The sequence below is a fragment of the Astyanax mexicanus genome, chromosome 10 (assembly GCF_023375975.1).
Source record: "Astyanax mexicanus isolate ESR-SI-001 chromosome 10, AstMex3_surface, whole genome shotgun sequence".
Classification (NCBI taxonomy): Eukaryota; Metazoa; Chordata; class Actinopteri; order Characiformes; family Acestrorhamphidae; genus Astyanax; species Astyanax mexicanus.
The window spans coordinates 37348028-37363490 of NC_064417.1; the positions used below are offsets into that span (position 1 = coordinate 37348028).

At 37.0% G+C, this 15463-nt stretch overlaps 2 protein-coding genes across 3 annotated transcripts; one reads left to right on the forward strand and one right to left on the reverse strand.

The window, feature by feature from the left end:
* The first annotated feature begins 4008 nt into the window (after positions 1 to 4008).
* On the forward strand, positions 4009 to 8418 carry ubxn1 (UBX domain protein 1). Its single transcript, XM_007246376.4, has 10 exons — positions 4009 to 4083; positions 5042 to 5104; positions 5190 to 5243; positions 5332 to 5450; positions 5719 to 5794; positions 5965 to 6156; positions 6252 to 6303; positions 6531 to 6653; positions 6912 to 7089; positions 7531 to 8418. Exons 2-10 carry the CDS (start codon positions 5046 to 5048, stop codon positions 7569 to 7571), a joined length of 894 nt encoding a protein of 297 aa, XP_007246438.2. The 5' UTR covers positions 4009 to 4083; positions 5042 to 5045; the 3' UTR covers positions 7572 to 8418.
* si:ch211-114c17.1 (pre-mRNA-processing factor 39) lies at positions 7884 to 14815 on the reverse strand. 2 transcript variants are annotated; one of them, XM_007246374.4, is made up of 14 exons: positions 14699 to 14815; positions 13804 to 14051; positions 13558 to 13683; positions 13348 to 13466; positions 13092 to 13259; positions 12536 to 12737; positions 12108 to 12212; positions 11765 to 12001; positions 11548 to 11674; positions 11060 to 11331; positions 10328 to 10512; positions 10101 to 10175; positions 9853 to 10012; positions 7884 to 9720 (listed from the first exon to the last, which is right to left on the reverse strand). In XM_007246374.4, the coding sequence occupies exons 1-14, from the start codon at positions 14754 to 14756 to the stop codon at positions 9646 to 9648; spliced, it is 2157 nt and encodes a 718-aa protein (XP_007246436.3). In that variant the 5' UTR covers positions 14757 to 14815; the 3' UTR covers positions 7884 to 9645. The 2 variants fall into 2 exon arrangements, with proteins under 2 accessions (XP_007246436.3, XP_049339986.1); XM_049484029.1 differs by having other exon boundaries at positions 14744 to 14789.
* Positions 14816 to 15463: the final 648 nt, after the last annotated feature.

A 15463-nucleotide genomic window follows, 5' to 3' on the forward strand; every position in this document is an offset into this window, starting at 1 on the left:
TATACATATTTGGAGCTTAAAACCATAATCCAGTCGATACTCTCTGTGAGTTTTGGTGGCAGATCTTAGTGAAGCTCTTAGTGACCCTCTGCAAGTAACAGCTTCTCCACTGGCACTCAGAGATCTTCCACATGGAGGAACTGTTACACCCAGTGAGCACCAGGAACACATTCATTTAAAACTTCATTTCATTTTTATGAAAGCATTACCAATATAAAAGACAGAGAGTGTATTAACAGATTAAATACAATTAAATACATATATTCCTATTTTACCACAGCCATTTGATCTCCTGTTCTCCGTGAATTCTTCAGTCGGTTCTTCTGAACTTCTCAGTGTGTTGAGGACTTTGAGTTACCCTGAACTTTACCCACTTTTTCCTCTTCCTTGAAAACAATAAAACAATTATGACTTAGGGTACTTTGACCCCAGTTAACCAACGTCTACATATTCTAATAGATTTCAAGATTCATATTTTTAAGAAAGCAAAATTCACAATTCAAAACAATTCACAATGAAATATGGTCTGTGCTTTTCTAATACTCTATAATCTATACAACTTAATAAATCCATAATAATAACTTACTTTAAAATAAACCTTTTAAATCTTGAGGTAATAGATTTGCCCACACATAAGTGATATTAGCTACAGTTATTACTTCTAACACCTGATATAATTTAAAAAATATAAAACACATTAATTATATTAGAATAATATGCTCTAAAAATAAAAGCAAAAATGAAGATGTATGTAACTGATTTTTTAAGAGATTTCAGGCAGAAATAAGGCAATACACAACCATGTAGGTTCTATAGACAGACAGAGAGGGATAAAGAGTAAAATAAAGTGTGTTACCTTTGATTTACCTTTGACTGGTGGATAGAGACGAGCATAAAATCTGTGCTAGGACACTGCATCTGCGTCCTGAGTCTATTTGCTGAGTACTGCATCTGGTAGATTATTACGCTCCAGCTCAATAAGTAACAAACCCACCCATAGTATATAGCCTTCTAACACACCTACCTGTGCACTTACCTGTACCCATTACACACACAATGCACACGTCACAAAAAGCTGTGGCCTCCAAGGTGCTATTAAAATATAGAATTCCAATTGTTTTTAATTTATGACATGGAAAAGGAATTTATTTTTTTTAGAACAGGAGTCCGTCCACAGCATATGTTAAGAGATTGTTCAACCCTAAATTAGACAAAGTAGTACCAAGGTTTTGTAGTATTATAATTCCTTCTCAAAACGTAAAATACATTTTGGCATGGATGATGAAACCAAATGATACCAAGCAATGAAGTGTTTCAGTGCTTTTTCTTTTTCCATTCTTCCTACAACCACATTTTAAGGCATTCAATAGGATAAGAAAGACATAGCAATGTCTTTGTAGCATGTGGTTTTGCATTGTCTTGCATTGCCTGGACATTTTTGCTGATAACACTCCCTATGGTCCTTTTTGTTTTTAATTAAGATAATTTCTTTAAAAAAACAGATCTGGCATACTGATTTATCTGACTACAATGTTTTCTACTCTGCGATGGTCTATCCCTGATGCCTCTGAGCCCACAGATGTTGACTTCACTTCTGGACATGGGTAAAATAAGGGTTTTGTTTCAAAGTGTTTTGTTTAAACTGTAATTCTGTATTGTAGTGCTTGATAAAGGTTTTGCCTTTTACCATGTAGTTTATTCAGCTAGTATTGTTGAATGATCTTTCATGATGCAGAGCCATCAGACTGATGAGATTACAGTTGTATAGTTTGGTTTTATGTCATTGTCCTTTACTTTCTTTGAGAAACATTTCTTTAAATGTTAAATGTTTAAATATTTTTTTAAAAAAGATCCTCTGCTCATCTTTGCTTTAGTAAGACCGAATCTTATGTAACAAATCATGATTACACTCACCTGTTTGAAATCACATCATTATTTAGTTGTTTTTTTTCTTTGAAACTAGACCTAGCACTTTTTTGGTGTTGCAGGCTTAAAATACTATGGTTGCATATTAAAACATGAAATTAGGCAAAAGTTGACAAAAGCCTGACATAAAATATCTAGGGCCCCAACCTTTTTGGATTCACATCTTTTTGCTCCGAAACAGTATTTGTTCCCTTATGATTTCTATATTTTTCATATGTCACTTACATAGATTCAATTCAATTCAATTTTATTTATATTGCGTTTTTTACAACAAAGGTTGTCACAAAGCAGCTTTACAGAGAAAAACAGGTCCACACCTCTTATAAGCAGCACCACAGAGATGCCAATTTTATGGTGACACAGTGGCAAGGAAAAACTCCCTTTAAGAGGAAGAAACCTTGGAAGGAACCAAGACTCAGTCAGAGGAACCCATCCTACTCGGGTTGACCCGCTCAGTACAAACAAATAACAGAACAAATCAGTACAGAGAATGAGCTATAGCTAATGTAACAGTACAGAGAATTAATGTGAGCTATAGCTAATGTAACAGGTACTATAGAGTGGGATGGGCACTTGAATATAGATCCTCATAACACAACAAAAACACAAGAAAACTCAAAAAAGGAGGAAAAAATTGCAACTGTATCATTCATAAAAAAGTAATTGTCCTCCATAAACCTAAAAACTTCACACTTGCTATAACTCTTTTACATTGCTGGAGTGGATTTTTAGCCCACTTTTCTTTGCAGAACAGCCTTCAGTTCAGACTGATAGAATGTCCAAAGAAGCCTCATGCACATACCAATAGAACTTTACCCAATACAGGTTACTAGGTGCACAATTAGCTACTATGTGTTAACCACCTATTAGATATAAGATATGTAAAATATTTTATTAAATAATTTTGGAGCATTTCTATTCATCCATCTTTTATTGCTGAAAATGATGAGGATGAGCCACTTGGTGTGCTGTATGATTTAGGATGCACCAGTTGGTGTGCAGCATGCTTTAGGACAGGGCTATAATTGGACGGACGGACGGACGGACGGACGGACGGACGGACGGACGGACAGATAGATAGATAGATAGATAGATAGATAGATAGATAGATAGATAGATAGATAGATAGATAGATAGATAGATAGATAGATCTAAAAAGAAATAGGACCCAGAGTTTCAGAAGAGATTTTCTAATTTCTCCTTCTCATTTTCTGCAAATAAATGCTCTAAATTATACTTGGAATTTGGGAGAAATGTTGTTCGTAGTTTATAGAATAAATAGATATAATAAAAAATAAATATAGAAAATAGAAAATCAGAGAAACTGATTCAGAAACTGAAGTGGTCTCTATTTTTTTTCCAGACCTGCATATTGGTATACAATGTGATGTACTGTGACACTCTAAGCAAGATATGTAGCAACTGATTAAATCTACTTTTAGAAATCGTTCATAGTATAAACACACGATCATATTTATAAAATCTTAGTAAAAGAAAAGTTTACTTTTTATGTGATAACAGTGGAATTTGAAAACCTGCAGTACAGCACTGCTATCTGGTGGGTGGGATTTAGACACAACATTAAACGAACCACTTCTGGCACCAATCCTAACATGTAAACTAATAATTAAATACTTAAATAAAAATATACTGTAAAAATATTGTGACACTTTGATATATGGATATTTTCCTACATCCCTAATAATAATTAATATATATTAATTAGATTAATATATGCTTCTCATTCAATGTGTTTTCTTTCTTTTGTGATTAGAGGTAGCTACATTTAGCTTCGATGACAGATTTGCAAACTCTTGGAATTTTCTCAGTGGCTTCAGGAGGTCATGAGGTTGAAGAGGCTTTTTTTTTTGTTGTTAATTCCATATGTGCCCCTTAATTGTTTTCATGTCTTTAATATAAAACAATGTAGGAATTAAAAAAATAAGTTAAATATAGAAATAAAGAACTGGTATTATATAAATGAAGAACAAAGTACATGTAATATATTTCATAAACTGGCTAAAAGCACAAAAGAAAAAAAAAACAAAAGTCTCAATATGTCTAGTTCAGTTTGTTTACCTTAGTTGCTGCTGCGCGAATTGTCCTGCAGTGCTTTCCGTAGAGCAGTGTGGAGGGGAGACCGTGCAGATTCCAGTTGTAAGTGTGTGCTAGCTGATCATGGTTAATATAGCATTTTAAATTGTTTAGAATACGATGTTAAAGCTGTTACATGTGTGTACTCCTACCTACATACTAGTGCTTAACTTTTTTACGTTCAGTTCATATGAATTGAGTGTATAACTTTTACTGGCTGATCGTTTTTAGCTGGAGTGTGAGGGTCTGTTGACAGCGCATAATGTAGCTGGTTAGCTAGCCGGCTAATAGGAGATGCTACAGATAAACGAGCCGCTGGATTGCTGCATTTTTTTACTCATTTTTTGAGGGTTAAGTCACTGTGTTTGGCCACAGATACACATACAGACACTTGATTGCCCGTTTTTGCTGGTATTCTTTTTTCCAGCACAATTTTCCAGCTAGTTAGCCATGATGCTAACCGGTGTTCTGTCGAGTTGTGCTCCCATGTTAAACCGTGCTACCCTAGTATATGTTTAACTGTAAAACTCAAATAAAAACACCATATTAGAGCATATTACCAGCAGAAGTCCCAGTAGATGTAGCGTTAGTATATTTGGATAGCATAAATAACTGTATCATGGTAAAAATGTGGCAATGAAAGGTCATTACAAACTGCTTTTATATATATTTTTTATTATTATTAATTCCCATTTACACTTTCGTGCAATGATAGTGAGTCCAAGTTTTTAAATGCACAAAAAAATAGGTTTATTATTAAAAAAAAAAACACGAGAAATAATCAAAAATTCAGGTCAGCGCATGCGCTGTGCTTTTAGAAAGCACGTATCGATGGGTAGCAAAACTCAACAGAACACTGGTCAGCAGGTTCATACATTAGCTTAGCAAGGTACCATTACTCCAGTGATAGTTGTGTGCTGCGTTCATTTTCTCCCTTAAAAATCACAGGTAGTGGTGTCAGCATTGCCTCGTGTGTTTATGCTGTTTGTGAACAAAGTACAAATGAAATCTGTGTTTTCAGAACCATGGCGGAGTTTACAACGTTAGAAAGCCTGCTGGAGATGGGCTTCGACAGAAACAGAGCGTAAGTATTGTTTTATAACTAAACAGAAATAATTATCAGTCGCAATTATTTAGTGGTCTAACTGCTGCTTTGTTTATAACCATAGGGAGAAGGCTGTAGCACATACTGGCAACCAGGGCATTGAGAGAGCTATGGACTGGTGAGTCTGATTGTTTGGACTGGTGAGTGTCAAAGCCAGTAATGTTGCAGAGCTGTTTTGTTTTAGTTCTTTTCATTGTCATCCACAGGCTAATGGAACACGAGAATGATCCAGACATAGACGAGCCCTACGTCCCACCAGCAGGGAATGTTCTAGGCTCACCAGAGCAAGAGAGCCCATCCCAGCCTGCAACAGAACCTATTATCTGTATGTGTGACTTTGGTATCACTTCAGTTGTAGAATTGTGTGGGCTGATTACTGTATAGAAACAAATATGTCTACTTCTAAATGCACCTCTTCCATACATACAATTATTACAAATTGTCTAATATAATCCCATATATGTATAATCACATATATAAAACAGCAGTTAAAGACTATACATTGTGTAAAATGTGATTTTGAGTTAAACCAACATGAAAACATTCCTTACAATTTTCTGTTGGTTTCACTTTCACTTCATGTGAAATTCCAGCTCCTGATGGGGAGATACTAGAGGGAGATTCTAAGCGACCAATGACTGAGGAGGAGAAGAAGGAGCAGGTTAAGAGGTTGGTATGCAGAGGTGTCAAGTAACTAGTTGTGAATACTTTTTATTACTCAGGTGAACACCCACTCTTGTGGGTGTGCAAGGTGTTTAATACAGAGCTGAATAAAAAATATAACGTGGCACTATTACAAGTGCATTAACATGAAAATAATTATACCATTGGGTTTTCAGGCTTGAAGAGTTGATGAGGGTGAAACAGGAGGAGAGAAGAGAGAGGGAGCGACAGGACGAGGTGGACAGGGAAAAGCAGAGAAGGAAGCAAGGCCAGGAGCTGCAGCAGGTCCGACAGAAGCTTCAGGAGGATGAAATGAAGAAGCTGGCTGATGATCGGAGGAGAGAGAAAATGGAGGACAAAATGGCTAAGTAAAATACGCACTGCATGGCAAACAGAAAAAAAGGATCCTCTGAAACTTTCATCTTCTCTTATGCTTTTTTATGTTTTTTCTTCTGTTTTCCAGGCAGAGGGTCAAAGAGAAGATTGCACGTGACCGGGAAGAACGAGCACGAAAGGTATTTGATTAGAAAGACATTTGAAGTTATTTAAAGTTTGTTTTGAAGCAATCTTAGAGAAACTGCTGTTTCAGTACCTCAACCACAGGGATACTGAAGCAGATTTTAGGGAGTTCATAGCTCCTATTAAGGGCGTGTATGCAAGCCTCCACTATCTTTAAGTCCTTTTTTAAATCTACACTTTTATGTTGTTAAACCATTGATGTGTTGTATGTCTGTGTTCCCAGTTTGGAGGGAGCTCTTCTAGTACATCACTGTCATCTCCCACTTCTGACACCACTCCCCAGTCTCCACCTGAGAGCCAGGGTCCTCCTCCAGCCAAGAAAGACTATGATGAATGTCGGATACAGGTAATGCATCAAAATCTGTCTGTGACAGTGTGTCTGTATTTATACCTGGGAATCTACTGTCAGTGTAGTCTATCTGTAAAATACTGTGCTATATCTTAAGTATATATGTGTGTATTAATTAGCAGTGACGCACCTTTAGAACAGTTAAAACAAATTGGTTTTTATTTTCCTTAACCAAACAAATTGTGTGAACTTTTGTCAGAAATTTTGTGTGAATTTGAAACACTTGTATGTCTTACCTCCCATCTCTTGTGTTAGGTGAGGCTCCTGGACGGTTCTGCACTGACGACAGTTTTTAAAGCCCAGGAGCCTCTGGCAGCAGTCAGGGTGTACGTGCAGATGAACAGCTCTGAGAGCCAAGACTTTACCCTACTCTCTCCTTACCCACGCCGCGTCTATACAGACCTCGACATGGAGAAACCTCTGAGTGAGCTAGGTGAGAATAATGAGCCTTGTTGGTGTGCTTATAAATGTGCAGAATACACATTGCAGGACATGCAGGGTCACATTATTTCAAAAATAAATTTTGACCTCTTTTGTGACATATATCAGATTCAGTTTATATATGCCCAACATAATTAATCTTATTCCAGTATTGAGTAGAATGCTATCATTTTTGCTTTACTATCATAAATCAAAAATTCAACAAAATATCACAAGAAAAAAAAATCTCCATTATCACACATTCATACTATATAGTCTTGTCACTTAATATTCTGGAGTAATTTTCAGCTAATTGATTACAATTGATTAAATTCGCTCCAGAATTACTTGTTAAGACCGCTTGTTTTAACTTCTTATTTAATGTATCCTAATCAGGTAATAGCAATCCATCCTAGCTCATGACTCTAATCATGCATTTATCCCTCGTCCTCAGGTTTGGTGCCTTCTGCTGTCCTAGTGGTTGCAAAGAAGTAAAGGACGGCTAGTTATCCATGTTCTTCCACCAACAGGCCAAAATGGATTATTCACTGGACTGATTTAATTTTCTACACTATGTAATTTGAACCTGAAGTCATCAAACCATGATGAGTACCACTGAAATAAAACCATAACAACGGAAATGTTAACAAATTACATGAACCTTAAAGAGATCACAATGCAGCATACTGTAGTTTCTTTCTTTTTTAATACATTTGGAATAAACTTATTTCTTTGGTCAATGTCCATAAATAAAAAGCTCTAAATCATATTTGGTAAACACCAAATAAACAGTCATGTATAAACATCTCATTTATAATCAGATCTTTATTCACAAAAAGGAAATCTGAAAACAAATTATTCAAGTAAAAATATTTGCTAGAAGTTTATAAAATACACCTGGAAGTTGTAAGCTGGTATATATAAATGGATGGCACGTCCAGTAGAGAGAAAAGCCACAATGGTAAATTCAAATGTTGGAAAGATGATGCTGAAAATGTTTTTCAGTAATAAATTAGCAGATTTAGGATAATCCACAGCTATTCCATATCTGAAACCAGTTGCAGAAGTTAATTAAATGCTTTCTTAAAAACTTCTGCATAACCTGTGAAATAAATTACGGGTGTAACGGAACAATGTTCACACCAGTCACAGTACAGGGTCTTGATTCGGTATGCTATTTGTGTAAATACTGTAATTTCACAAATGTGCATGCCACCCCGAAACCTTAAGCTGTAAATCGTAATATTTGCATGGTATTGTGGGAAATGTCATACTATTTTGTTTTATCTCTTTTTATTCTTTATCTCTCACTGTTATGTTTTAAATAAATTAATTTACGCAACATTCTGATCTTCTAAATGATTTCAACTCTTAAAATGATGGTCGATAGGATGAGGAAAATGTGTCTGACGTAACACATGGTACATGCTCATGTTAGCTAGCATAGTTAGCTGCGAGTCCCAAACCAGGTTGCAACCTATGCAATCTAACTGTAATTGTCCGTTACACCCCTACTTCAAACAGGGAAGCTTTTTCAGTGTAATATGTAATGTTATTTAAGAGGCTTGATTATTTGGCCTATTTGTCACTGTTCTTGTTTTCAGGCATAATAATTGAAATAGCTGTATCCTGCATATCAGCTTCTGACATCAGACACTCAAGGAGATCTTGGGCTAACTTCATGCCTGCCATGACTCTAGATGATAAATGATAAGGGTGTTCAGTAATATGTTAAATTGCATTAAAAAATCATGTCCTGCACAGAAACTACTCTTCTACCTTCAAATAGCCACCTCATGAATCCAGCACGTTCTTTGTGGTTGCGTCATCAGCAAAGGGGAAAAAGGGGGCAATATGCTTGCAGTTTACACAGTGCATTAACAGATTCAGAGATTAAACTAAATACAGCAGTCTTATTAAAAAAGGCATGGTTAGAAATGCCTTCTATTAAAAAAATAAAAGAAAAGAAATAAAATCCTCTTATAAAAGCAATGCGTTCTCCAGTACAAAACCAAACCGGAACAAGAAGTACAATGTGCAAGCTTTGCTTTTGCAGATGTAGTACACCCTGTGACAAATAAGTGACACTGCCAGATTATGTGGCATCATTATATACACAAAATGTATAAAATTAATTTGTTCAATAAAAGCAGGTTTACTTTTGGTATGGCCTAAAACCAAGTATAACTGGGCAGTGCATTAAATTTAAGGCTAAAATAGATTTAAAAATATTACAAAAGGTTACAGCTATAATCACTTAAACATTGCTGATAAACCTAGAAACTCCAAATGAGTTTGCTAAAGTCATAAAAAATAAAAATATGGGGTTGGGGCTGACATTAATGTAAAGGACATTAATGTCACTGTGAGTCACAGTAAAAAGAACAAAAGTCCCTTATAGCACCTTATTTAGGATGAAGTGATGCTGGGCATAAAAATGTACCATTGTACATTAACCTTTAACTCATTGCATCTGTTCAGTGAAACATCCACAACATTTGTCAGGCATGTGCATAAAAGAGTGAACATTGACTAGCATCATTCCAGGCCTCCACAGTGCTTCTCTGGACTAGCTGGGAGGGTAATACTGGTTATACTGATTCCATGGGGTTTGGTAGCCACCATATCCCCCGTACTGCTGTTGCTGCAAAAGGAAAAGGAAATAGAAATATGTAATAAATGATTTGTCCAGAGCTGTAGCTTGTAGTCTTCTGTTTTTTCAGTGTAGTGATCTAAATCTGTAATACATCTGAAGTAAAGAGTCAACTCTGCATACCTGATACCAGTTGCTATATCCTCCATACCCACTCATGTCTCCACCCATCACAGGTGGAGGTGGTGTTGTCATAGGAGGCATAGAAGGTAGAACACCTTGAGCAGCTGACACAGCAGAACCATCATCTAATTTACTCATTTTCTCTGGGTCATCGTCATCACTAGAACAAAAAATAAATAAATAAATACAAAATCAACAAAGGATTGTATAAACTAAATAAATCATTAGGCAGTAATTGTTCCTCCTACCCATTTTCTGCTCCTCGCTTCTTTCCACCAAGGTCATCCAATAACTTCTGGTGCTCCTCACTGATACTTAACACACTGCACATACATAAATATTGACTTTCAAAGGCGGTGTTTGTGACTCCATTTAACTTAGACTTGTGGCAGAAACTCTTACACAAGTATTGAGAAACAGTTGCCATTGTACTTTGCATTGATTAAATTTTTTCATCTTATCCTGAAGGACTGACCTTTGCACTGTAGTTCCAAAGTCCTCTGCAAACTGCAGGCCTCGCTGGGAGAAGAGAATTTTGGTCTTTGGTGAGAGAGGTGCAGCTAAAGCTTTGCTAACACACTGATGTACTCCTCCTCCATTGACCCGCAGGTCCCCCGAAACTTCCAGCTCCAGCAGGTTCAGATAGAGCTTACTGTTGTCCTGCACATAGAAAAGATTAAAAAATAAGTCATATGGCATAGTATTCTATAGTGCACACAGCAAGCACAGAACTTCTCAGCATATAACTCATATATTAATGAGTACAGGTGTATTGGTACACTTATGTCACGGTCCGGACATTATGGGTTTGGAATGAGGATGGTGAAGCAAATGTAAAACCCAAAACAAACAACCAAAACAAACCAAATATGCATAAGACTAACCCTGGTTTAATTTCATTTGGACAGACAGGTGTGCAAATTACAGTTTACTTATTTTAGTGCCTAAGAGCACCTTCTGAAGTCATTCAGTTTGTAGTGTGTCAATAAAGCAATGCTCCTAAATTCACTACAGTTCCCACAATACCATGTTAATCTAGTGGCTAAAAACGTAAAGTTTCCACGTGGCAAAAGTGTTTGTTAAATGAATGCATTGCATACTGTGTATTCTCTGAGTGAATAATACGTTTATAATTACACCCCCTATTAAAAAGAGTAAAATCAACATATGAGAATATAGAATGGATTTTCAATATTTAATTCCTTACCGGACTGATCTCAATGGCTTCCTGTAGTACAGCACGAGCTTTGGATGGGTTCTTGCCCAATTTAAGGAGGAACCGGGCCAGTTTAATAGAGAAGAAAGCATGAAGGTATGGTTTATCTTTATTCTGTTCCACAGCCTCCCTGAGTAATGACTCTGATCGATCCAACCGGCCCAATCTTCTCTCTAGCCCTGCCCGCCGTAGGCGCACCATGGCCAGGCCAGGCATGGCCAGCTCTAGAGATTCTAATATGCGCTGTGCCTCTAAGATATTTCCTGTAAAAGAGGAAGCAAATGAGCAAGAAATACAAATAGAATAGAACATTTTTTTTATTTAAATACTCTTGCAGTAAATGCTAAATGCACTCTTCACAGCTGCATATGTGACAAATTGTTGTGGTCCTTTGATTTTGTATTGGATGCTACAGGTTAACCCAAGTAACATTTCCAAACTTATAAGCTTTTTACCTCCTTATAAAATTGATTGCTCACCATGTTTTTCCTCAAAAGCTGACCACTGCAAGTGAAACGTGTGCTTGTACGGCAGGTGAATTTCACAAGCCCTTCGGTACACATTCCTTGTTTCCTCCAGACTGCGTGGTTCCAGGTAATGCACATACTGTAACAGACACACAATAAATACAAACTGAAAACTAAAACAAAGCACAATGTTTACTGTTTGATTAAGCACTAAATTTCTCCTGTTCACCTTATCCCAGCACTCCTCATAGAGTGCACAAGCAATGAGGCATCGCTCAAACAAGATCAGCACCCGTTCATGCCCAGCAACTCTCTCGTGGACCTTTGAAACTCCCTGATCTGCTGACATTCCTTCAGGGACATCTTGTACTGCCTCAGCCTCGGCTATCTCCCAGTCCAGGTAAATCTGCCAGGCTTTCAACTGGGTCCGGTCTAAAGCTTTCACATGGAAATATGGCCTTTTAATCTGAAAGAGGAAAAGAGAGAAAGGTTAGCAAGGAAATGAAAATAGTTAAAAAGAATGCAAACAAGTAAAAAATATAAAATATATCATTTTATATGTAAACTCTTACCGTATCTTCATAGTTCCATCTCTTCCTGACCTCACTCTCGTTCTGTAGATACATTTCTTCTCTGCTGGTCAACAGCAGCTCCTGCATCTTCTGCACTGCCTCTTCCTACATGGAAAAAAATTAAACAACATTACAATATTATATTACAGACCCTCAAAACTAATCCACTTAAATACCACTTTTAAATGTTTTAAATACACAAATCTCATAAAATGAAATCAGAAGAAGAAAATAGAAGAAAAAGATATTCTCCAAAAAGCTAAGAAAGTTAAGAAAGCTAACCTAAGAAAGCTAAGAAGCTAAGAAAGTTTCTCTCTCACCTGTAATATTTTAGGGATACATTTTTTCATTGGATAGCACGAATATGCAAATCAGCTTTGACAGATGTCAAGCATTATTTTAAAATGTAGTAAACTCAAGTTCTTTACCGAGTCTCTGCCACTGTCAGCAGGCTCCTCCTCTCCTGGTGGTCTCTCTTCTTCTTTTTCTTCTTCTTCTTCTTTAGCTGTAGTATCAGATACTTCTTTCTTGGTCTGAATCTGAATCTGCTTGTACTCAGCCTGTAGCTTTGTGTATTCTTCAGGACTGAGTACATCCTGAAGTGCATATGAAGTTAAATGACTCTTCAGTCTAAGAGAACAGAAACAAAATTGGTCTTGCATCAGTTTCGAGCTGCTCTAGCATAGCATTCATTTTCTTATGGACTGTGAAAGCAAAAACCAAATTGTGATATTTTGGAGATCTGAATTTTTGTAGTGCTGAATTGCAGGTGTTTGACAGTTTACCAATAAGGCTTTGGGTGATAAATTCAGCTGCATCTATATATGAAGGAGGGAAAAAAGATCACAAAATACGATAGTGAGAAGAAGTATCACAAATTCTCACAAATCTGTAATCGGATGTGTAATCGGATTTGTGTGTGTGCAATCAAACCCCTTAAAACCCCCAATAAGAAACAGCAGAAAGTTGCTATGGCTTTCATACTTCTCATAGTGGGTGTTGTAGAGTTGGGTGGGGACTTTCATCACTCTGTCATAGACCGAAGTCATGGCCCTCAGGTCTCCCTGTTCCTTCTCCCATTCAGTGTACAGGTCCCACAGCCGGTCCGAATGCCAGTCCATGCCTGCTGCTGCCACAGCCTCCTCAAATGTGCTGGAGTAAATTTACACAGAAGTATAAAATGTAAAATACACGTAAAAATACTGGTCTTTTTTTTTTTTATAAGAGAGGCTAATTCTACCTGCGGATTCGATGTATTGACTCAGGCAAGTTCATGTTGAGTGTTCCAAGCAGGAGGTTAATGTAATGTATCCACAAATCCACACTGAGAGGGATAGCCTTCAGTCCACGCACACAAACCTGTAAAGCAAAACCAATAATGGGCTGAAATGTAACCTTTATAACCATAATTATACTAGTCTATACAGTTACAGAGATACACCCCACACACCTCTTCAGCCTTGCTATTGTGGCCTGCTCGTCGCTCCAAATCAGCAAACTTCTTCCAGTACCCGTAGCACAAAGGGTACCTGGCGAGGAATGCATTCAGAGCCCGCCGAGAAGCAGTCATATGACCCTGCAACAGTTTGTGCATTTGAGTTTGTGGGTTTTGTTGGGAGTACACAACAGGCTCGATCCAAGTTTAAATAGAATTTTACTGTTAAAGACATTTACAAACAATGCCTTCTCTCCTCACCTCTTGTTCACAGTACTGAAGTAAATCTGTCCAGCCACTGAAGTCCTGGGGGCTGTCGCTCACCACCTTCCATAATCTATCAAAATCTACTGGCAGTTCTCCTTCCTCCTCCTCCTCCTCCTCTCCCTCCAGCAGATGGCCACTGTAGGGAGCTGCTGGTTCTGCCATCTCCGTTCTGCTTCCAGCTTTCTCCTCAGTAAAACCTACATCTTGCTTAGGAAGATCAGCATCTTCAGTGGCTTCAAACCCTGTAATGTCAAATTGAACAAATTCTGTTCACGTCACTAAGGAATTCTGTGTACATAGATATCCTCAAATGTGCAAAAGCCTGCTCGTCTAACGTGTCCTCTGAAATTAATCGTATTAAAAGGGAGTTTTTACCTTCTTTACTGCCCCATCCCACAAATAACATATGTTTCCTACGAATTTAAAGGGAAATTAACAGGCTTTCTAACTGTATAAGATTTATTATCAATAAGCATTTTTACCATAGAAAGAAATGATTTTTAAGTTTCCAAACAAATTCACGTGTATAGTTATACTAAATGTACCGAGACTCAATACGTTCAGAACGAAATCTGAAATACTGCCATTAGTTCTTCTAATTGGTCAAGTTAATTAACCCAACCAATGTATAAATAAGTAAAATCACAATGTAATCTGTGTATCAGGGCTGTAGATAAAGATCTAAACCAGTATTTAAGAGGGAAGTGTCTCAGAAAGTCAGAAAAGAGCAGCGCCATTGGCCACATTTGCTCAGTGAAGCGAACAGACAAAAATAACTCCATGACTCGAGTTCAACAGAGAAACCAGTTCAGCGGCGAGTAGAACAATAATACTTCTGCATTTAAAAAAGTACTGAATATCATAGAAAGCGTGTATTTAGAGGAGAAACCTGAGGGCTGATTGAAGTGCCCGTTATCGCCGAGTTCTTCCGTACCTTCTGCCGCCATGATTCACAACAAATGACGCCAATGTCGTGCGACAGGTTTACCCGCCGGGTGTGTTACAGACCACCAGGGGGCGCGCCGGATTATGTGCAGAATGAATGGGGAGAATGGGAGCAAAAGTATTTTATTGTTTGATTATTTTTTTTATACTGAAAAAATATACAAATTTCCAGTATGCAGAACAATATGAAATATTTCAGAAACCGATCATTTTACAATTTTTTTAAATAAAACTAGACGTGTAAAAAGGCCCAGTCGCAGTCTTTTTTGTAACGGCACACGAAGTACTAAAGTATTCAAATTTTATTTTGTTCATAAGTATTGCAATAATTTTAATATTATAGTATTATTAAACTGATGGAAATGTGTAGTGAAGTAGAAGTAAAAGTAGGGGAAAAAATAGGCCACCAGAGATACAGACAGCCTTTTAGTACTGAGGCTGCCAGTGCAGCCTCTCCATAAACTGACTGATTTTGCAGTTTTATCAGCCATTAAATCAGACCATTACCGTGAACCGCTAGAGGAAGTAAATGGTGGTGAATAGAAACAAAACAGCTAAAAACTCAAATAATAATAGTAAGTATCCACCTGTTCATGATATTCCTTTTATGTAAGTAAGTATATTATAGTATTTTGCTAAAAACAAAAAAATAAAGAAAGAAAACGTATATATATATATTTCAGTTTATATTCAGTATACAGGTTTTAGG